At 42.2% G+C, this 21,992-nt stretch overlaps 2 protein-coding genes across 3 annotated transcripts; one reads left to right on the top strand and one right to left on the bottom strand.

The window, feature by feature from the left end:
- Positions 1-1,156: 1,156 nt before the first annotated feature.
- znf410 (zinc finger protein 410) lies at positions 1,157-13,832 on the top strand. Of its 2 annotated transcripts, none has more exons than XM_080024159.1 (12): positions 1,157-1,258; positions 1,859-1,936; positions 2,036-2,087; positions 2,728-2,857; positions 3,663-3,848; positions 4,717-4,926; positions 7,559-7,718; positions 9,124-9,305; positions 9,901-9,990; positions 10,131-10,250; positions 12,046-12,165; positions 13,702-13,832. In XM_080024159.1, the coding sequence occupies exons 3-12, from the start codon at positions 2,055-2,057 to the stop codon at positions 13,800-13,802; spliced, it is 1,332 nt and encodes a 443-aa protein (XP_079880285.1). In that variant the 5' UTR covers positions 1,157-1,258; positions 1,859-1,936; positions 2,036-2,054; the 3' UTR covers positions 13,803-13,832. The 2 variants fall into 2 exon arrangements, with proteins under 2 accessions (XP_079880285.1, XP_079880286.1); XM_080024160.1 differs by having other exon boundaries at positions 1,188-1,347.
- A 783-nt stretch (positions 13,833-14,615) lies between these two features.
- LOC307227345 (ectonucleoside triphosphate diphosphohydrolase 5-like) lies at positions 14,616-21,101 on the bottom strand (the record flags this gene model as incomplete). The annotated part of the gene is made up of 13 exons (XM_079996624.1): positions 14,616-14,706; positions 15,466-15,581; positions 15,789-15,845; positions 16,146-16,289; positions 16,834-16,935; positions 17,621-17,682; positions 18,136-18,218; positions 18,304-18,392; positions 18,912-18,947; positions 19,411-19,486; positions 19,884-20,027; positions 20,397-20,476; positions 20,861-21,101. 13 exons carry the CDS (start codon positions 21,099-21,101, stop codon positions 14,623-14,625), a joined length of 1,314 nt encoding a protein of 437 aa, XP_079852750.1. The 3' UTR covers positions 14,616-14,622.
- Between the last annotated feature and the right edge of the window lie 891 nt (positions 21,102-21,992).

Below are 21,992 nucleotides of genomic sequence, written 5' to 3'. Positions count from 1 at the left end.
CTTGAGCCCAAAAAAAACATGCCGGTGTGTTGTGCTTTGCCTCAGATTAATGGCATGTATCTGACCGATCATTTACAGTCACAGTCACCTCCATATACTACTTGGAACCTAAAATGACATTCTCCGTTGCTAAAGTGACCGTAGCGGTCATAGTCACACAAATCAACATCACCAGTTATTTTTCTCTCCGTCAAATAGCTGAACGGTACACTGCTGAACACCTGGACTCCCTAGCCCCTGTTTCACACGTTCAAGCTGTTTCGTGAAGAATAACGTTTAATATTCAGACGAAGAAGTGCGTGGGATCAGAGAACATGCTTTTTGCTGTGCCGACCTGTACACCTGTCGTTCGTTGTGTACTTCATGGCGTCGACAGAGCCGCAGCACATTTGCTTGTTTGAGTATTAACTTTTGGGCACACTGGAGTCACTTGTTGGACCCTTAGCAGCTGTTTTTGTATATCGGTGTATTTCAGTCTGCTCTCTCGTGACTTAATGTTTAAATGTGTGGATCGTGATTTTTTTTTAATTTTTTTATTTTTATACCAATGTTGATGTACTGTACCAGCAGGAGTGATGGACAACTTGATCATTACCCTAAATACATGATTGTGAATCAAATGATATCCTGTTTCTGTAGTTATTCATGCCACCAATTGAGGGCTATGAAACTTTGGCAATAACTGCCAAGTCAATAAATACAATTTTCCTGTTAAGTAGGTATACTTAACTTTGTTTTATGATTCATTCACCATCATAGCGATCAGCGAGTGCTCAAAAGTAGACTTTTGTAATATGAGACGCTCTAATAGTTTAAATGTTTCACTTTAAACAACACTGCAGCTGTTCAGTCAGTTTTGGTAAGTGTGTACAGAATCTGGTGTAACCACAAGAAACTTTTAATTATCAAAAGAAAAAATAAGGGAGCCATATATACTTCAGATAATAATAATAATATAATAAAATAAAACTTAAGTAATTGCATTCATGAGCATAGTATTATAAATAAGAGCAATTTATTTCATTTAAATCTTGTGGTTATGACACCTATTATGGCTATTACGGTAATTCCCAACAGGACAAGTACCGCCTGATCACCACTAGGTGGCAGGATCAGCGCTCGGTTTAATGCCAATGATGAAACGCGGAAGTGGTTGAACGCTTTGGTCCTTTCGGGGCGCCGTAGAGCAACCCGACCATTGGCATTTTTGGGACGTTTGTGTTTTCCTACACGTTCCCTTCAGGACACACGGCACAAGGTGAACGGCGTGGGCCGCGACGGGTCACAAACCAGTGACGACGCGTGGAACGGCGGCCGGTAGAACGCGTTTGCCGTGCGGCGTCACCGGTGGGGGCGTTGGGCTGTTTTACAATAACAAGCTAACACCTGACCGAGCTAGCTAGCCGGTAGCCACCAAACAGCTAACTCACCTGGTGGCATGAGAAGCTCCCTGCCTCAGGGAAAAGATGGTGTTGAATCTGTGCAGAGGTTCTGTTTAGACCTCGTTACACTCCATGGTTTGGACATTAAGGTTGTGGTTGTACTGATATCTGAGTGTGTTATGATATAGGCAAGGAAAGTTTGTTTGCATGGTTGAATGGATGGATGGATAGAAATAAATGGCAACAGGCAATAAACGTAAAAAAACTGGCAATATATAATTCATATAGAAATGAACCAAATAACATCGAAATAATTATGCAATCAACCTAAAAGCAGAACATTTGAGAAAGAAACTAAAAAACAAAAAAACCCAGTCTGTATAAACAATTCACTGTCAAAACTAGGAAATGGTGCATACATTTGAAGCCGTGATCGAGGTCTCTTTCCTCCTCTCTCAAATCCTCCCTTCCCATAGATATTGTGTGATGGTGTGGAGCAGGGGATCCTTGACACTGGAAGCGCACACATCTCTCCTCCGACAGGGAAACTTGGGGTAAGAACTATTTTTAAAATGGTCCATTTACATGATTCCGTCCAAACTCCTGCGGGTGACGCTGATCTGTCGGTGGTATTCCACATTTTATTCCTCTAGATTTCCCAAAGTGTGACCCATGCTTTCCGATGAGCTTGACTCCAAACCCGAGGTAAAACATCTCTCCAGTTCAAAATGTGCCTTCGTTGTTATGACAACACTCAAATCATGGTGTCAACTGGTCATTAAAAGCCTAAAAATGTCATAAATTTGAAATTACAAGGGAATTATTTAAACATAAACATTAATGTCTAATTTATTTTATTTACTTGCCTGTCCTGTAGCACTGTCCTGTTCCAAATATAGTAGTACTTGTATATTTGTACTATACTTGTATAATTATCGTAATAATTTGTCTTATTTTTTTAAGTATTAAAACTAAAGTAACCTTACATCTGCATAAACCCAGCCTCTATCATCCACTATCCCAAAATAAGTGTTGAACTTTCAGTATTTTAAATTCTTTACAATTACTTGTTAAGTAAAATAATATATAATAATATTTTAATTGTAAAATAACAACACATTTTAATGTTGTCTTTTTGAGCCCTTCTTTCACCCAGAGGTGCCAATATGAAAGTTGCCAAATCTGATATATTGCAATGTTTTTTAATTAAGTATTTACTCTTAATACTACACAATAGGCATACACAGGGTCTTCAACAAGTATTTCATTTATCAAGGTCTCTCCGATGAGGTCCGATCAGCGTGTTCTGCTCTGAGACCTCTCTGTATGTGTCTTCCTTTCCCAGCTGCTGGTGCAGTTTGTGCAGAACGCGTCTATCCCTCTGGTGCATGGTCTGGAGGATGCGGAGTCCAATACCTGCCTACCCCTGCTGGCTCCCACCGAGAGCTCCTTATGCAGCCACCTGGAGCTCACAGGTTCCAGCCTATTGACCCCTAGTAGCCTTTTACACAGATATTAAGATGAGATGGTACTTTTTTGAAGGGGGGAAAAATGTCACGCAACTTGTTAATTGTTTCATTATATTATCACTGATCGAGTCTCAATACTTCAATCCAAAACTGACGGGGCATCAAATCTGTAAATGGCATACACGTCGTCGTCCTTTAGGTTCTGTCTTTGCTAATTTACCGTTACTGTACTGAATTATGTAGTCTTAAGATAACAGGTTATGAAAAGCCCTTTTTTATTGAAATGTTTTAAACAATCCATAATTCAAAAAGAGGCGTTGATGGTCACAGTTCCACTTTGTTGATTATTTGTTTCTCTTTAAAAGGTTCCATTAAATACATGAAGGCGGTGACAAAATACAGTCCCTCATGATCAATTTTATACTTTCAGTGTTGTATTTTATATTTTTTAGAATTTATGTCGAAGTTTAAGATCAAGATAACTGTTTTCGCCATCTAACCCAAACGGGCACTTTTGTCAAAAGTCAAAATGAAATTTCGACCTGAGAAATACAACAATTTTGTGTCAGAATTGCTGAGGGTGAATGCTATGTCCACTGTAAGGCTTGCATACAATTTAAAATTTTATGAGTTGTCTATGACCCGTTTCTGCTATAAGTGGGAGTGGTGGTTCTTGAACTGCGTAAAATGGGTTTGTTCTCCACAGCCAAGAGTCCCCATTTGTCACTTTGGAATGAAACTGGAATCTCGCTCAGATTCATTTGGGAAACGTTTCAGGCGACTGAACATGAAGCTAACATTTGCTCCTCAGGTGGTGGTCTCAGCCAGGAGCCCGAGAGCCCTCCCACCCTGTCAGAGTTCGGGGGGGCGTCGGCGCACAGCCCCCTTGTGGTCCAGACACACCCCCACCCCCACGGCCCCCTCAGCCCCCCGCCCATACTGCACGACCTGCAGCAGTCTGACAGCACCTCCTATGTCCTGCTGAACCTCGCTAAGGGTACGAGCACCAAACAGGGAGAAATCCTCAGTTGGAGTAAAAACAAATGAACCAGTCGATTAAAACCTAGGATCATGACGTTTATGATTGATTTGAGAGATAAGTAATTGTGACTCACAATTTATAGGTATTTTTTATTTTCATTTGATGCCACGGGTGTCATCAATTTAAAACTTGTAATAATACACATCTACCTATTGCAGAAAAGCCATTTATTGCCATTGAAGATTGGAACAAACATCTGGGTCCATGGTTAAATTTCTTCAACTAAACTGATGGCGATGCAGCTAATTCACTTTCTGTTTATTGTGACATTTCTATCATTGGTGTAAAATTCCACTTAGATTTGAGGAAATACATACAATAGTGGACTTAAATGATTTACGGCTCCAGTTAAACCCTCTAAAGGGGTGTTTTTTTCAGACACCGATTAGGACTAAATCACACTTTTATTCTGGACTAACTGAAATGGCCTTTCTCAGTCATAGTTCAAAATTGTCTTAGACTTTCCCCAGTCTTGGTTCAAACAAATTGATTTCCATCAGGAAGATTAGAGCTAATCTATGTCTAAGTAAAGTCTTAAATGAAACTGGCCAAAGGCAGGTTTATCTTTGGATGAGTGGGTTTGGGTAGTCCAGGTGTCCAGGTCAACCTTGAAAAGAGAGAAAATGGATCATCTGGACTAAGACCAAGACCACCTAGTCTAGAACTAATCAATCTTGAACTAAGCAATGTCTCAGAAAGGCATCTTAAATTCTGGGTGAGTTTAAGTAGAATTATCTTAGTCCTAATTTAGATCAAACTCCGTCTGTGAAACCGCCCCCATGTGTTTGTGTTGAATGGATCCATGGTCCTCTCTCATTCCCAGGCATCACAGCGTCCTCGGAGTCCCTGATCTTCTCGGAGGATGCGGCCGGGGAGGATGATGATGAGGGCGTGTCGTCGGGGGACTATGGCATCGACGGCAGTGCTCCGTGGTACCTGCGTGTGCAGGAGCTGGCACACGACAGTCTGATCGCTGCCACGCGGGCTCAGCTCGCCAGGGACGCCAAGGCCAGCCAGGATGCCCGGGCCCCAGGTGCCAGTATCTATGATGTCATATTGTCATGATCCATACGTTCTTAATCAGTACAGTCCTGATTGATACATGCAAAACCACCAATGTTCTGTTTATTAGAATTAATTTAATACTATATTCCACTCAGTATTTTATATAGCACCAGATGAAAATGAGATGTAAATTTGTAGTTATCCCGTTTAATTTTGATGAGAATTTTGTTCCAAGAAATGCAAATGTGGTGTTTTTGAGCACACAACATTATGGGGTAAATAAAGACATAGCTACAAACGTCCTATCTTATATAAAATCGTGTGCGCGTGTGTGTGTGTGTGTGTGTGTGTGTGTGTGTGTGTGTGTGTGTGTGTGTGTGTGTGTGTGTGTGTGTGTGTGTGTGTGTGTGTGTGTGTGTGTGTGTGTGTGTGTGTGTGTGTGTGTGTGTCATGAAAGTAGGGCATTTAAGTAGAAGCATGCAATAGTGATTTCCTCATCTCAAACAATTTATTGAAACAAAAGCCAACAACAGTGGTGGGTTTACCACAACAAAAAATGTCAACATCTCAATAACTTGTCATGTGCCCTTGAGCATCAATTACAGCTTGACAACGACGTCTCATGCTGTTCACAAGTTGACTTATTGTCTGCTGAGGCCTGGCCCCCCACTCTTCTTGAAGGGCGGCCCTCAGGTCATTGAGGTTCTGGGGTACAGAGTTACGAGCCTCTACACGGCAACTCAGCTGATCCCATAGGTTTTCTATGGGATTCAGGTCTGGAGAAAGTGCAGGCCACTCCATTTGAGGTACCCCAGTCTCCAGCAGCCGTTCCTAATGATGCCACCTCCATGAGCTGGAGCATTGTTGTCCATGAAGATGAAATGAGGCCTGTGTTGTTCATGCAGGGGCACAATGACTGGATTAATGATGTTATTCAGGTAGTATGGGCTTGTCACTGTACCATTCACAAAGTGTAGGGCAGTTCTGTATTGACTAGACACACCTGCCCACACTGTAACACCACCACCAGCAAAGGTTCATCTGGTGACAACAGTGGCTGATGCATAGCGCTCTCCTTGACGTCTCCAACATCGTTGGCGGCCATCATTTCTGCTCAACGTGAATCGACTTTCATCATATAACAGCACTGAGGCCACTGGTCCCTCGTCCAGTGTAAATGCTCGCTGGCCCGTGCAAGACGATGATGCCTGTGCCTGGTGGGTGGTCAGGTACCCTTGCAGGTCGTCTAGCACGCAGAGCACACTGATGTAAACGGTTTTGAATGGTCTGACGTGACACTTGGATGCCTCTCACCTCCCTTAAATGTGCCTGGAGTTGAGTGGCATTCATTATCCGGTTCCGCAGGGCACTGTTCACAATGAAGCTATCATCAGTGTGGGATGTGGCCAAAGGACGTCCACTTCTATGCCTTTCTGTGAATCTTCCAGTCTCTGTCTCTCTGTTGCAACCTCCTGATGACACTCTGTGACACTCTAAGCTCAGTGGCCACTTCCCCCTGAGAACATCCTGTTTGAAGCCTCACAATGGCGAGGTACTGTTGATCAATTGTTAGGTGTCGTCTTGGTCTCATGATGTCAAAATGTGAACAGCATGATGAAGAGGACTGTTTAAATACCAATTCTAATTGAACCAGGAAATGTATTGGTCGATTCATGGATCAAACACCTGTTGTGAATTTTGCCGTTGGACATGTGCATTTAAAAGTTTAGAAAAGGTCAAATTAAGTTCACCTGTAAAGGTTATAGTGCATTTTAGGTTCATCCTGAAATTTCACCCGACAGCCGAATCTCTCTCTCTCTCTCTCTCTCTCTCTCTCTCTCTCTCTCTCTCTCTCTCTCTCTCTCTCTCTCTCTCTCTCTCTCTCTCTCTCTCTCTCTCTCTCTCTCTCTCTCTCTCTCTCTCTCTCTCTCTCTCTCTCTCTCTCTCTCTCTCTCTCTCTCTCTCTCTCTCTCTCTCTCTCTCTCTCTCTCTCTCTCTCTCTCTCTCTCTCTCTCTCTCTCTCTCTCTCTGTGTGTGTGTGTTAAAAAAATAATGTTGTGTTTATGAACTGATGGGATACATATTTCCCTTGTCTCCAAACACCAAAACCCTGTGCTGTGCATACCAAAATCTCTCAAATCAATTTGAGAATATAGTACACTGTGCCTTAAAGTGGTTATGACCATAGAATAAAATATCATAGATATGATCCAGAATAAAATTTCCATACAACTTAGTTCCCTGCTTTGCTAGAATTCAGTATAGCTCCATTCCCTGTGGAATAACACGTCAAGACCCAGAGCTTATGAAACAGGGAAAAGAAAGAAATAATGGCCTTTGTTTGATTATTCATTACATTATAATGCGTCTCTTTGGCAACGCAGCCAGTTAAATGCACATTACGGCTGGCAGCTGCAAGGCAGATTGAAAGATTTACAATGATAAATGCATTGACAGCAGGGGTGCCCGGGCAGGTTAAAAATGACTGATTGCATTCTGATGCTCCCTCGGCTTGTTTTATTCGTGCCACAACACTTGAGTCGGTCTCAGTTGGCCCCTGATGATTACCTCCTATATGCCCGGGCTCCAGAGGCCCGCCATCCGACAATCCGGGGTCATTTTGCTCACGCACTTAACCACTCTGTCCTCCGGTTGCCTAGGTGACCACACACACTGTTTCCCCTCAGACGTCGATAAGCGAGAGTTGCCGTGTCGAACGAGCCGCTCGCTCTCCAAGCAGATCCTGCGCTGCTCTTTTGAAGGCTGCTGCCGGACCTTCACCTGGCCGGCACACCTCAAGTACCACCTCAAAACACACAGGTGAGCGTTCACAGCCGCCCGCTTGCCACAAAGTAGTAATGTCAGACCTGAATTCTAGTTTTTGCTATTCATCTTTTTTTTTTTTCTCTCTAACTCCTTCCTGTTTTCTTTTTTCCTATCTTATCTGCTGGGGGGCAGCGATCGCCATTTGACGATTTTATGGGGGGGGTGCTGGCACGTGCATGGAACGAAATGTAATGTGGCAAATGTGGTCTCCCTATTACAGAAGTGCAGGATTTATTATTTACAAGAAAAGTATTTACATTATTTAAGTTACAGTCTAAAATAAAAAAATATATAATAGAAATAATAATTAAAGTAAATGAAGTCTATAGCAACGGAAAGAAATGGGGAGACGTACGTGATATGGAACGGCACAGCGTTTTTTGGAATGAGTTGTGTTTTAAAAAATAAATAAATAGATAGATAGAAAGATAGATAAAAATCTATTTTATACATGAAGGAAACAAACGGAAATAAATAGATCTGAAATAAAAACACAGGCACAGGAGTCGGGAACCAGCGCACAGTGCACCGCTGTTTGGAGGAGAAATAAAAAAAAAAAAATAACTCCGCTCCAATTCTCTTGAGTTAGGTTTATGTTTTCCATTTTCCATAAAAGTAAGAAACTAAGGAAACAAAATCAATCAAAATCTTTCGTATATTGCTATGTTATAATCACAACATTTGCATATAGAGCAGGGAAGTGAGATCCGGTCACAAGTGGTTACAGCTCTGAGCAGAGAGGGCGAGAGCCTCCTATCTCTCTCTGCTTCAGTTTCAGAACACAGTAAACTGCACCTACACCGTTTTAAATGTGCAGATTTTTCCTGGTGGCTAACAAAAAATCCTGTCATCAATGTCGAATGACGATTTAATCAATCTGCCCAAGCCTAATACACAAAAAATGGCGAGTTGAGCCAATTCCATGCAGTGGAAAAATGGCAATAGTGGTATGGAAAGCCAAACTGACAAGGAAGTATTGAATTTCATGTAGAAGAATATATTTAGGATACCTTATTTAGGATACCTGTCCAGTAAATGTCATTGATGACATGGACATTTAGCAGTTTTCAGCAAGTACCATTTCAAAATAGATCACTGAAGGGAAACATTTTTAATGTAATGCGAAAGACATTTTCTTAAGCACCCAAACCTCTTATCGGTTAGAATAAAACCTTGCAAGGTGATAAACTTGGCTGGGTTCAGGTTATGCCGACCGCAGGTATTTCTTAGTTATTTGTCTGCACGACAGGTATTGATGTTGTATAAGTCAGTGGAAACGTTGTTGTTGACCAGCATAATGCTGTTCTTGGCTGCAAATAAATAAGCTTGTGCACTGCAGGAGCAAATAAGCATTGTTCCATTGTTTATTTTTGTTGTTGGGTTTATTTTTGGCCTTCAGGAACGACCGTACGTTCAGGTGTGGCGCCGAGGGCTGCGGCAAGAGCTTCTACGTTCTGCAGAGACTGCAGGTTCACATGAGGACTCACAACGGTGAGAAGCCTTTCATCTGCAAAGAGAAGAACTGTGGCAAGAAGTTCACCACCGCTGGAAACTTGAAGAACCACCGGCGCACGCACACAGGTCATAGTCCAAAGCATTCTGGGAACGATATCTGACGCAACCTCTTTGAAGCTGCTGTAGTAAGATTTGAAAGCTCAGCCGTATCAGAGCCTGCTTCCCTCCCATCGCCGTGGATAATGCAACTGTCACTTTTTTATTTAGGGTGACAAAAAAAGTGGGCCCTCAAAGTGAGCCTACATTACCTACCTGGGATTACAGTTGTTCAGAGCTTTTCTCTCGAGAACAAATGAGTTGTTGACACAGCAAAAAAAAAAAAAAAAAAAAAAAAAAAGAAACCATGCATTTCAAATCGAATGTCTCGTTCATTGTATATTTTTATTTTCAAGAGACATTAACATCTGATTTGAAATGGGTTCCAGGTTGATGCATCAGATTAGACAAAGCTATATTCTATCAACCAAACTTTAAAAACTCAACAGCTGTGCTTAAAGGACCACCGCCAGTGCCTAATTGAGTTTTGACTTGTTTACTAGTCGGCACACACATTTTCACTTTTACCTATTTGTTTCCGGTATTGTGAAATAGCTACCATAAAATGATCCCCTGGTCCCACTGACAATCATGGTAACATGTATTTTTGTCACATTATTCTCAGGGGAGAAGCCTTTTCTGTGCGAAGCAGATGATTGTGGGCGATCCTTTGCCGAATACTCCAGTCTACGAAAACACATGCTTGTACATTCTGGTGAGTAGGACAAAATGAAAGCTTCACAACTTCGGGGTTTCTACTGATTCCATTTACTATGCAGAACACCCCACGACTTGAATGTACAGACCTGTCCTGTTTTCACAAAAGAGTGTGAGGAAAGCGCGTGTCCTTTCCAGGTGAGAAGCCGCATCAGTGTGGGATTTGTGGGAAGACCTTCTCTCAGTCTGGAAGCAGAAATGTCCACATGAGGAAGCGGCACGGGGAGGAGGGACACTGCAGCGAGGGCAGGGAAACAGGTATTCCTATATCTATAGTTTTAGGTCGAGGCTCAGTCAAATACTGTTGCGCTCTCACATAGATGGATTTAAGGTCACCATCTGAATTGTTAATTAATTTTGGTACTGATGAGACGGATCAATTTTTCAATCTCTACTAGTAATTTGTGCTTTATCTTTCCTTGTTGCAAAAATATTCATTTTGGCAGTGGGATTAACCTCCTAATAGTATTTTTCAAAAGTTTTTTTTCCCAGATAAGTGTTTAGGCCTCACTTCACCCATCACTTCATATCGCAGACCTGCCAACGTGCACGCATTTTGTGCACCAACGACGCAACTCTTAGTAAAAAATAAAATAATCGATCTATGTACATAATTCACGAGGTGTAACGCTGCATTTCTGAGGTAAAAGGGGAAGTAGGGGAGTTATAATAAAGCACATCAAATGTGACCGTAATGGTAACATATAAAACATGAGGTGCACCGACTGATCGGCCATGATCGGAATTGGTTGGTTTTCACCGGCCAATCAGTGTCAGATATATTTTCCGATTCTGTGCTGGTCAAATGAACACGCCCTATTCTGTGCTCATGTACTATATTCATAAAAATGCTCCAATACTCAAACCCAATACCAACGTAATGTTGCATAGTTGACGCTCAAAAAAGAGAGCGAAAGAAAGAAAATGTGGGCTGTTTGGTGGTACTTTAAGGTAAACAAAGAAGATTAGATAAATAATTTATCCATCACCTGACAATATCCCAACATTGTGCAGACTGCTTCTATCGCTGTCACAGCGGAACAACGATCTTAATGTACGGTTCAACTTTTTTTTTTTCCGTTCCATTTGATTCAGTTGGTTTAATGCACGGTGAGAGGACTTCAGTGAACGAGAGTGAGAAGATTGCCATTTATTTTTTATTTTTGTAATGATTGCAATTTATTTGCATAGTACCATATAAATGTATATTTGCACTTAAGGTTAAAGAGACTTTCATTTGAAGTTTGAACTGGACATTTCCATGTTATATGTTGTGTCCGACTAAAACTAAGTGAGAGTTACAGGTTGAATTATACTGGAACTTGGGGACCATCCCATATTCTATTTTGCTAGAACTCAGTGACTGGTCCATGTTGTATTTTATTTTATTGGAACTGTGTGAGATTTCATGTTCTGTTATTGTTCCATCGTGAATAATGAACAATAATTAACACACAGTATCAATAATGTCAGCAATCTCACTATTGTGTTAACTGGAAATTGCAGTGGTAGTCCATATGTGCAGCTGTCCTGTGACATGAGTGTGATCAGATCACAGGATGTATTTGTCATCAACGTACAGCAGATCGGAAATCAGAATCTGCAGGTCAGAATTTAAAAAATAATAATAAAAAAAATCAGAAATAGGAAGCGGCCAAGAAAATTTAAATCGGTGCATCTCTAGTTGGTTAACATGTTCGGGAACTTTACGAGATGATGGATTTCAATGGGTATGTCCTAATGAGATGAATTTGTATACTGTGTGTAGTCAGCCGTAGTAGCTCGCATACAATGTAATTAGCCTTGTTACGAGAAGGCTACAGTGTGAATAACTGATGGAGTAATTTAGCTGAAATAAATCAAATGCCACGGAGACCCCCTGTTCCACTGTTGTGGTACTCAAAATATTTTCCCAAGGTTAGCAGGTCCGATTGAATTTGTGCTAAAGCGTTATTCGTATGTATGACGTTTGGAGCAGCACTCAGAGGCACTAATGGCACAATTTGTTAGTTGTCTGGTACGGGAACATTACACGTGTGTATGTGTTTGACAGGAGAGGCCCTCACCCACAGCAGTCTCCTGGAAGACGATGGGGAGACGGGAAATGGTATGGTCACCATGACAACTGCATTGGAGCCCATGAATCTTCATCATGCTATGCTGAGAGCTCAAGGTAGTCCAGCAGTATGATACAAAACCTTGTCTCACACATTGTAATAACATGCAGGGATCGATATGTCTTATCTGATAGCAGTTTGTCTTCTTCCACAAAGTAAGTAAGCGAGGTCCTGGCTCTTGAAAGAGTTACCCTGTGCTTGTCATTCAGCATCAAGACTGCAAGTTCAATCCTTTTCTTTCTTGACTAAAATACCATTATGTTGAAGCTAATATGTCATATGCATAGTTCTGTTTAATTCCGTCCTGACTCCCGGTGCAGTGACCAGAGTGGATATTACTCCTTGTTCTTTGTGTTTATAGACACGGTACCCCCAGAGTTCTCCCAGGTTTTCAAGACCTATTTTATTTCCCCAAATACCACTTAGAATGAAATGTAATGCCAACTTCACAGCTGTAGTGGCAAAAGTATGAAGGATAGAATGGAAAATCTGTATGGATTTTAAGCCCTAGAAAATAATTGTTTTCCAAGTGCTTGAATTTAATAAAACATTTTATTATAAGTCTCATTCAATACACAATGGCTTTGAGGTCTGTGTACTCTAATAACACAAAATGAAAAATATTGGATTTGTTGCATTAAGACCCCCCCCCCCCCCCCCCTCTCCATGGCCTCACATAGCACCTTTTTGTCACAAAAGTTCCAATTTGAACTGAAGCTAATTGGCACAAACTGTTTTTGGTAAAAAATAAAATGAAATAAATATAGCTGCAGGCAGCGATACACAGTGCCCAGTTTAGCCACCTGCGTGTAGCTGTAAACCAGGGTTTGTCATTGTGATGCTTGTGGTAATACAACTAATCTCAGCGTCTGTTATCCAGACTGTGACACAAGGTCTGTACAGTGCTGTAACGGTCACCGTCCAGTCCACTGTGAGGTCGGGCGGACACTGTTGTTATTTTTATTTTTTCAAGTAGATTTAAATGTTTCTGAAATAAATTAGGTATAAATAATGACATGCTTACATTTAATTAAGAATCTTATTTCTCCATGTGTGTTTTTACACATGAGCATTTCTCATGCTCGGTGTTTGACCAATCACCGTGCACTTACGTCACTGAATGTTTCTCTTGTGTCGTTTAGTTTAAGTGTCCCTCAGGAACGGTATTTTTGTTTTTATTTTTTTACAATTACGATCGTTCCTTGATCGTGCAGTGCAGACACAAAAACGGACGGTTCCTCCAAAGGTTCTCAGATTATAGTTTGAGTTTCCATTAATCACAGCATCTGTTCAGGTTGTCTGTCTACGCTGTGCAGTCCACAGGGCGCAAGTCGCTGAAGGCGAATGACTTTTGAGAGATGCCACGTTGCCGTGTTTGATACTTTTAGCCCGAAAAACTGAGAATATTAAATTAATTTTTATTTTATTTTTTTTAAATACTTTTAAGACCCTCCAGGTACGCTGTATATAACTGTATCTTGACCTGTGTGAGGACTAATGTTGTACCCAGGCCCCTTGTGGCAGAGTCAAGTCCCTGTTTACACTGTACTAACTGCCTCTAACATGCTGCCATTTATTGTTTCTTCCTGAAGGTCCTGCAGATTCTGTGGTGGTGTTGTCTCAACCACATGAACTGGGGACTATGACGAGCGGGGGACATTCGTATGGAGAGGATGTGGTGGCGCTGCTGTAGTTCTTCTTTTTTTTTTTTTTTTAAACCTCAATTTCTTAGTGTCCTACTGCCGGTTTGGACAGCTCTCCTCACGTAATTCACAGAATGGAGTGGTCTAAATGGGGGAGGAAAGTTTGTAAATACTTATTCGTTACCGTTAAGCCCTGTAGATATTTGTATCTAGCCAGTTAAGATTTTGTTTTGAAAAAAAAAATGTAAAATGCAAATGTTTGTACAACCGGTTTTTCCTCAAGTCTTTGAAAATAAATAGTCCCAAAGAAACGCTTAAGACGGGTGTAGATACAAAAACCATGAAAAAAAAAAAAAGGATGGAGCATTGTCGTTTCAACAGGTTTAAATGCAGGCATCTCTTTCACTTTGATAAAACAGCGAGTGTTCATTTTATTTTTACCCACAACTTTAATGGCTGGCATTGTTCTGTACACAAATTTCCTCTTCACTCATTAACAAAACTATTTTGCCCTAAGAATCGCAAGCTAAGGGACAGTCCATGTCGAACTGTTAAAATGACTTTGCACAGCAAACCCATATTATATCAGAAGTAGAAAAGTGGTCAATTCTAACAAAGTTATCGGCCATGTGATCGCCAAAGCTCAATGTAAGATTAGTAATAACGTCCAGTCGCTCACTGGTCCACAGTGCCCTGACTGGTCCACAGTGCCCTGACTGGTCTAAAGGCTGTGCGAGGGCGACATGTTGCTCAATGTTTTAGTCATTTCTTTAAAAGAGCATGAAATATCCCTCAAGTCCTCGTTAAATAAACAGTAAATATATTAGTTACAGAGAACCACCTCAGCCAGCTGTTTTTGTTTCCTGACGCTCAGCGGATCTTCAGGTTGTAGAAGTGGTCAAACGTTGCGCCCAAAGCCCAGCTTGCCTCTGCGTTATTCACTTTCTTGTTCAACTGGCAGGGGAGGATCAAAGCGGGATTAGACCAAACCAAATCACTGAATTGCCTTTTTGTATCTACTGAAATAAAAAAAATAATAATTCAAAGTAATCATCTTACTGTTCTGCATTCTTTCTTTGCACATTTTGTACAGGCAGTTACTTTGCGAGGTGGCGTTACTTTTACAGAGTCATCACAATTGTAACACTTTAGAGATTTCAGCAGAAAGATTTATGAAAAATGGCTTTGTTTCTGTATGATTATCTATATATAAAAACGTAGGTTCTATTAATGTACGTTTTGCTGAGGAGACAAAAGTTATCTGTATTTTAATGATGCAACATTGCAGAAATAAAGTATTAAGTCTACATATTTAGGCTTTGCAGATCCGTAGGGATTGTTCACGGTTCGTTCTCAAATTAAAAACCTAAACTGCAATTTCTTCCATAATATAGTTTGCATTGAATGTTGAAACTTTTATTGTATGCAAGACAGGATTATTATTTTTTTTTCCCCCTCCCAAATATGAATGTAGGAGCAAATATCAGACAAACGTTTTCTAATTAAAATCTGAAACTTCTAAGTTACTTTTCCAACTTGAAACATTTGTAATTTTATCATTTAGATCTGAAACTTGAAATTCAAAACGCTGCGATTTGCATTCGAGACATAATATACATACTCATACTACATTTACAAACTCAAGCTGCATTTGTGACCAGTTACAGACCTTGTTTGGTCCTGACGTGTGAGCTCCAGAACAATAACCATTACCTGCAGCACGGTGCTCTCCTTGAAGCCGAAGCCGTCCTTGAGTAGACAGGTGATATAGGTTAGGTCCATACAGAGGAACGGGCTGACGGGACGGTACTTGGTCATCTTGTTGCACACTGAGCAGACAATAGAGGAACCATGTCTATTGTTAGGTTCAGCAATTAGTCTTCTGTATGCTGCTGCTGCGGGGGAGAGGGCTAGGCACAGGGAAGGACGGATGAAGGAGTGGACAGAGAGAGAGCGGACCCCCGAGTCCAGACTTGAAGTATGGGGAGAATTCAGATCAGTCATAGTAACGATGTATGGCCAGGTGTTTGACTCACCCTCTTTAGCACTCTTCTTGAAGTCTCTGACCTCCAGCGTTCCTCCCCGGGTTGCGTCTACAACAGGGAGGGGGTGAGTCGTCGTAAATTGCCATACCATTTATTGCAACAAGAGAGGGAGAGCGGGTCCGCTCGCACATTTCCATAAAACACCTAGAATAGAGCCGATGGCCTTTCAACTTGGCCCTTTCCCTAATAACCACACGCCAATATCTTGTCAGACCCGCGGAGACGCGAGCCGATGACTCACGCTTCCCTGGTTCCCTTCTCAAATTAGAATGGGGAGCACCATTCCTCTGTGTAATTATGTAAGGTGTCCGCAGGGAGTGTTTGTGTAGGTGTTGAGCGTATACGAACCGATAAGGCCAGCGTCGACGGCCCTGTCAAGGTAATAGGAAAAGGCGTAGAAGACGCTGCCGTCTTTGAGCTCGTAGGGCTGATGGATAATCCCCCTCACGACAGCAAGCACCTCCTGATAACACGGCTTGTATCCCGCGTAACCTGGAGAGGAGATGCCATTGTGAATCACTTGTCATATTTTCAAAATGCCGCCTGGTTTGTGTGTTGAAAAGTAATTAAGCAGGCTTTGACAACTTTTTCACTTGATTTGTTGATGTTGCGATGGGCGGCGATTTGTTGTGTCATTTGTTCAACTAAGGTCAGAACTTGCCAGTTGGCGCCGTGTTATTCTGGCAGCTTGTATGCTGTTGACAGCAATTCCCAATCCAGGGTGCTAGACCCCCAAAAGGGGTCACCAGGCCTCAGACAATTTGAAGCATGTTTTCCAATAGTCAAATATTCGTTAGAAAATCCACACAAGGGTCAGTTTCAATAAAAAAAAAAAAGTAATGTATAAAAATTATGTATTTGAAACAGGGGGATCTCAGATTGAATCAGGTTCGATTTGGGGGATCTCGGAGGGTGAATGTATCTTGAGAATAAGTTTTACAGTAATAAGGAGTTTAAATCACACAGTGGTAACAAATCCATGTGAATATTGAACTCAGATCTTGTGTTAACATATCCGCAGCATGCCAGGTCTCACCATCTGGGATCCCACTGACTTGGTAGGTGATTCCCCCGAAGCTCCACCCGTCTCTGAACTTCTTAGGTAGACAGGAGCTACGAAACACCCGCCACTCCAGACCTACAAATTATTTGTCATAGTATAAGCTTTGTATTTTGTAGTTTGTAATTGTAAAAAAAAAAAAAAATTGTTGTTTGTTTAAACTTAAGTCACTTCATTCATCCCTGGGGTAAAATTCTAGATTGGTTATTCGTTGCAAAATTTCTCACATTGTGGAAAAAAAACTAAAAACCCTCAATTGATAGATTGAGAATTGATTGTAGAATATAACCATTTCACAAAATGGCCGTGATTACCTCAAATAATTACGATGTCATTGTATTAGGCAATAATCATGACAGCTCTAATAGCCACAGAATTGATGAGTCTTCCTGAATTTCAGCCGTGGGGGGGTTATAAAATGTTATCTTTTTCGAGTCAAAATCAAGCTAGAATTTCATAGACAATTTTTCTGTAAAGTCGAGGAAAGGCGATTTAAAATGTGCACGAATCCCCCCCCCAGCAGCCTAGTTAGGATTGTTGATTACAAAACCCGACCTTCAGTCCACCCCCAAAACATTTCCCTCAGTTATGTCCCACTCTTCCTTCCTTTCAAAAAAATGAAGCATCACAAAAAAAACCCCAAAAAATAAATCTCACCGTTATGTCAATTATTTTCAACCAATCTGGCGTTTTAGGCCCAGGCCCAACAATTTTTGGCCCGGGGCCACAGCTAATTGTTACACAATACATTTAAATGAAGTACCTTCTGCTCCCAAAGCGCCCAGCGTGGCGAGGCGGGCCACCATCAGTCCATTCCCCAGGTAACTGGAGGGAGTCACAGCATTGTCACGCGGTTACAAAACCAACTGGGAAATCTCAGGAGGTTCACGTTAAGTGGGCCAAACAAACCCTCTGCGCCGGGTACCCACATCCCCATAACTATACAAACAGATTAAGTTTTTATGATGAAAATCTTCCAGCGGAGAGTCCTCAGTTGCTTATCCCAAAAATAGCTGCAAAAACCAGGTCGGTCCCCTCCGAAAAAAGTGATTTCATTTGGCGTCAACAAGTCATCCTACTGGTGTATTCCATAGGAACAATTAAAACGCTGTTGCTGGAAGAGTCTGTTTGTCACTACTTCATTTGGAAAGTTTGTAAACGATGTCACATTGAGAGAATTAAAATGGCTCTGGAGCATGAGATCAAGCTGATCTGTTGAAAACATATAGTTTGACATCTTTTAGTGTGCTTTATTACTTCATCAACAAATACAATTACCTGTGACTGTACAGCTCATGAGTTGAGTTGAACATGTCGAATCTGGCGACATAGTCGCCAGCAGGGGCGCTTTCGATGGTTTTCTACGGAGGGGAAATGGAGTTTGATTTGTTTGAAATAACGTATACTGGATACAATAAAATAAAAACAAACGTGCAAACCACCTACGCTCAATTTTGGGAGGAAAGTGATCTGTGTCGATCCTCCTCCCAAATCCAGGATCCCCACCGTCTTCTTGATTTGTGCATTCAGGTGACCTAGAAATTTCACATGGCGCCTATTTTAATCCACTATTTCACTTTGAAGGCGGGGGCGGGGGTTTAACTTTGTGCGTTCACAAAAGTTGCATTTCGTATCATAACCAAACATATGGAATTTCAGTGCAGTGATCCATCTCAACCTTTTTCCACATCAAGGACCCCCAATTTGATACAGACCCGGTTGGATAATATTTTGTCTCGGGGGCCCGAATCTGAGAAGATTTTTATGGTTAGATATGATTTGCTGTAGGATTCTGCACCGAATATAGTCAGGGAGAGAACAGTGTAACTAGGATCAAAACAGTCATCATCGTACATTCTCCTTGTGCTGACGTCTTATAAATGAAATAATGAAGTTTGTCTATTAATCATTTTACTGGGGACCCCCTGGAACCTTGTTGAGAACCACTTGAAAGGATGAACAAGCACTAATTCCCCATACTGCTGTGTGTGTGTGTGTGTGTGTATGTATATATATATATATATATATATATATATAAATAAAATTAAACAAACCTGTCAGAAAGTTCACAGTTATCCAGGCCAGGACTCCTGTTGTACGGAAATTAGCAAACCAAAAAATAGAAGAAAAAAAAAAAAAGGTAATTTCAGGAAATACTTAAGTTTCATTAACGATAACCTCATAACTCCTTATGAATTATAATGGTTATCGCATAATATAACACAAATAGATTTGCAGAGTTGAGAGCAATAATCCGGATAGCAAAACGCTGACAAATCAAATCCCACTGTGACACAACATGCGGCCCTGGCGAACGTAAAATCTTTTCCACCACATAATTACAGGGTTTTCAGGTCACAACAAACTTTGCAGCCAAAACAAATTATATTTTCCCCTGTCATCATAATTATTATTTTTTTTTGTTGCAATAATCGCCTGCAATTTTGCTAAATGTCTTTGGTAAACAAAATGTTGGGCACGCAGAAACGAAGGGAGGAGGAGACGGACTGATGCCACCCGCAAACAATCCAGCTACGTGATGTGCGGCGTTACCTTCGTTGGTACCATCCATTATGCTGACGCCACCGTCTGGGACAAAAAAAGGAGATTCGTCAAACACGTCCTTAACCTGAGAAAGACGGGGGAGGGGCGGCAGAGGGGCGAGAGTGAGAGAGAGAGGGAATCAAGAGCCGGTGAGAAAAAAAGTGCGAGAGAGTAAAAAAAAAAAAAAGGAAAAGGCAGCCAAAGACAGAACGATGGAGCGATAAAAAAAGGCCCCAAAACAGAGAGGATTGGACTTAATGTTATCTGCTGCAATGGAAGCTCATTCAGAGCTGCCCTCTGAAATGGGGGATTAATTCATTCCCCCGGGGGCGGGGAGGTAATAGAGCTTCATTTATCTTGCACGCCGCCTCGGGGCAATTCGTCGTCGCTGAATTCCTTCCCCACTAAGATCACTCCACCGCTGCGGTGACGAAGCTTTCTCATCGGCACCGGTCGGAACAGAACTCCAGTCCGTCCCATACCTGGTCCAGCAGAGCCAGAGCCTTCTCCGGCTGCAGCAGGCGGAGTCCGGCGGTGGCTCTGAGGACCGCGGGCGTCCTCTTCCACTCCAGACGGGGGACGGTCTTTTTGGCCACCTTCAGCAGCAACCTCACCGTGTCTCCAACCTGTCGCACACACACAGACACACAGACACTCAGAGCCTTGCCGCAGACTCAACAGAAAACGCCTGGGTTGGTGTCTCTCATAACTGAAGCCTCGTTTTCCCCATCGCCGGGCGTCGACCCGAGTGACTGGCATCACAGTCTTTTTTTATTGATCCGGCTGAATTGTGAAGCAGTTCTCTCTGTACTGGACCAGTTTCACTTAAGACTCCCGATCAGGAACAAACAAGGTTTAAGTAAAAAGAAAAACACAAAAGAGTTCATGTTCACAATCACAATTCATTCTGATTAACTTCTTTCATTTATCAAAGCGAGCCGCTGAAGAGTGTTAGTGTCGATATTACTATTGATTTATTATGACAATTGACTCACCATTTCTGGAAAGTCAGCGTACGCCGACAAGCCGGGCTTTATGGAATGAAACATCTCGTTGTCCAAAACCGGAAGCTCTGCTAAAAAAACAAAAATCAAGGACCGAATACGCTCTGAATCGAATTCCTTAAAAATAGATATGAAATCATGCATTATAAATGTCCTCCGGGAGTAAATTAGCAGTTTCACAGGAGCGATAAGGAGAAAGTGGGTAAACGGAATTAAAACGGTATTGAAGATAAAAATGATTCAAAGGCCCGTCCTGCCTTCCTGTGAGACAAGTAACACAGCTCACAAAGATTACCGGTTGTGTGGTTTAAAAAATATAAACCTTTTAAACTGTTGTTGCCATCAGAGTATCCATCATGACGACTCCCGTGGGATTACTACGTGATGTAAACGGACGGTCTGCCGGAACCTAGGAAGCGGAGCAAAGCCTGTCGGAACAGAACGAAACTAAAAACCTGATTCCTTGTGGATGAAGGTGTAGACGTGGATGCGCGTCCCGGTGCTTCCGGCATCAAACATCACGGCGTAGAAGATGCGGCTGGAGTTGGCGGGGCGACTCAGGCAGGGCAGGACGCTCGCCGCGCCGCTGGACAGTTCCCGGAGGGAGGCGTCGGCCTGTGCACGGCCCGGCTCCACCGCCGCCAGCAGCAGCAGCAGCAGCGAGAGCGGGAGCACCAGGGGCAGCGGGGGCAGCATCCTCACTCTGCAGAGTCAGCACAACCTCCCGGCAATGAGTCTTCCTGACACGGGGCTCTTGGGGTTAAGGGTGAAACTCATAGAAGAGCGACACTAAACGGTTTTAAACTACTCCGAGCACTGTCACGCCGCGCTCCCGGGGCGAGAGGCGACAGGGGAATAAGGAGCAATTACAGGGAGTTGTTACCTCAGTGCTCGACCACACCCTCTACATGACTCTATCCAACCACAAGTCACTGCAACCTGCTAAGAACATACTGCAGTACCACCTGTATTAACAAATGCATATACAATAGATAGATAGATAGATATATAGATAGATAGATAGATAGATACCGTTGCTGACTTCCTTAAAACACTTAAATAGTTTCCTTTTCCCCTTTCTAGGATATTAGACATTTAACATGGGCATTTGTGGGTGTATGACGCCTTAAAAGGATGGAGTGTGGAACTGCGGGAACAGTGACAGCTCCTGCTTTCCGCAGCCACCACGCCACCCCCGCAGTTAAGGTGATTTATTAAGCTCAGGGCTCAACAGCAGAGCTTGCCACGCCCGAATCCCCCGGGCTGCGAGACGCAACTCTTTTCTGTTTAACTTCAAATTGCATACGAATCGTCTGAACGGCACCGGCATGCGTTCGGCGTCAGTGAAGATCTTTCAGTCTTTAAATCACCGTCCATCAGTCAAAGATCCACTGTAAAACATATCGCTAGACAATAGATATGTTCCCTATGTACTTTCAGCAGTTTATTTCTGAAAGACAGCAATTGCAGAACTCTGTTTATTACCAAACTAACAAGACATAATCCTACATCACTTGCAGCCAGCGTACGATCCTATTAACACGCTGTTAGATTGTTAGATCCATTTTTTAGACTTTATTCTCCCCC

The sequence above is a fragment of the Zeus faber genome, assembly GCF_960531495.2.
Source record: "Zeus faber genome assembly, chromosome: 2".
NCBI classification, from domain to species: domain Eukaryota; kingdom Metazoa; phylum Chordata; class Actinopteri; order Zeiformes; family Zeidae; genus Zeus; species Zeus faber.
This window is presented reverse-complemented; position numbering and strand designations above follow the sequence as displayed.

What these genes read in the sequence shown, in the direction of transcription:
- znf410 (XM_080024159.1), top strand. Translation starts at nt 2,055, where the DNA reads ATGCTTTCCGATGAGCTTGACTCCAAACCCGAG. An exon ending in CAGCCACCTGGAGCTCACAG is followed by an intron (nt 2,858 to 3,662) that starts GTTCCAGCCTAT and finishes TTTGCTCCTCAG; the next exon opens with GTGGTGGTCTCAGCCAGGAG. An exon ending in CCACCGGCGCACGCACACAG is followed by an intron (nt 9,306 to 9,900) that starts GTCATAGTCCAA and finishes CATTATTCTCAG; the next exon opens with GGGAGAAGCCTTTTCTGTGC.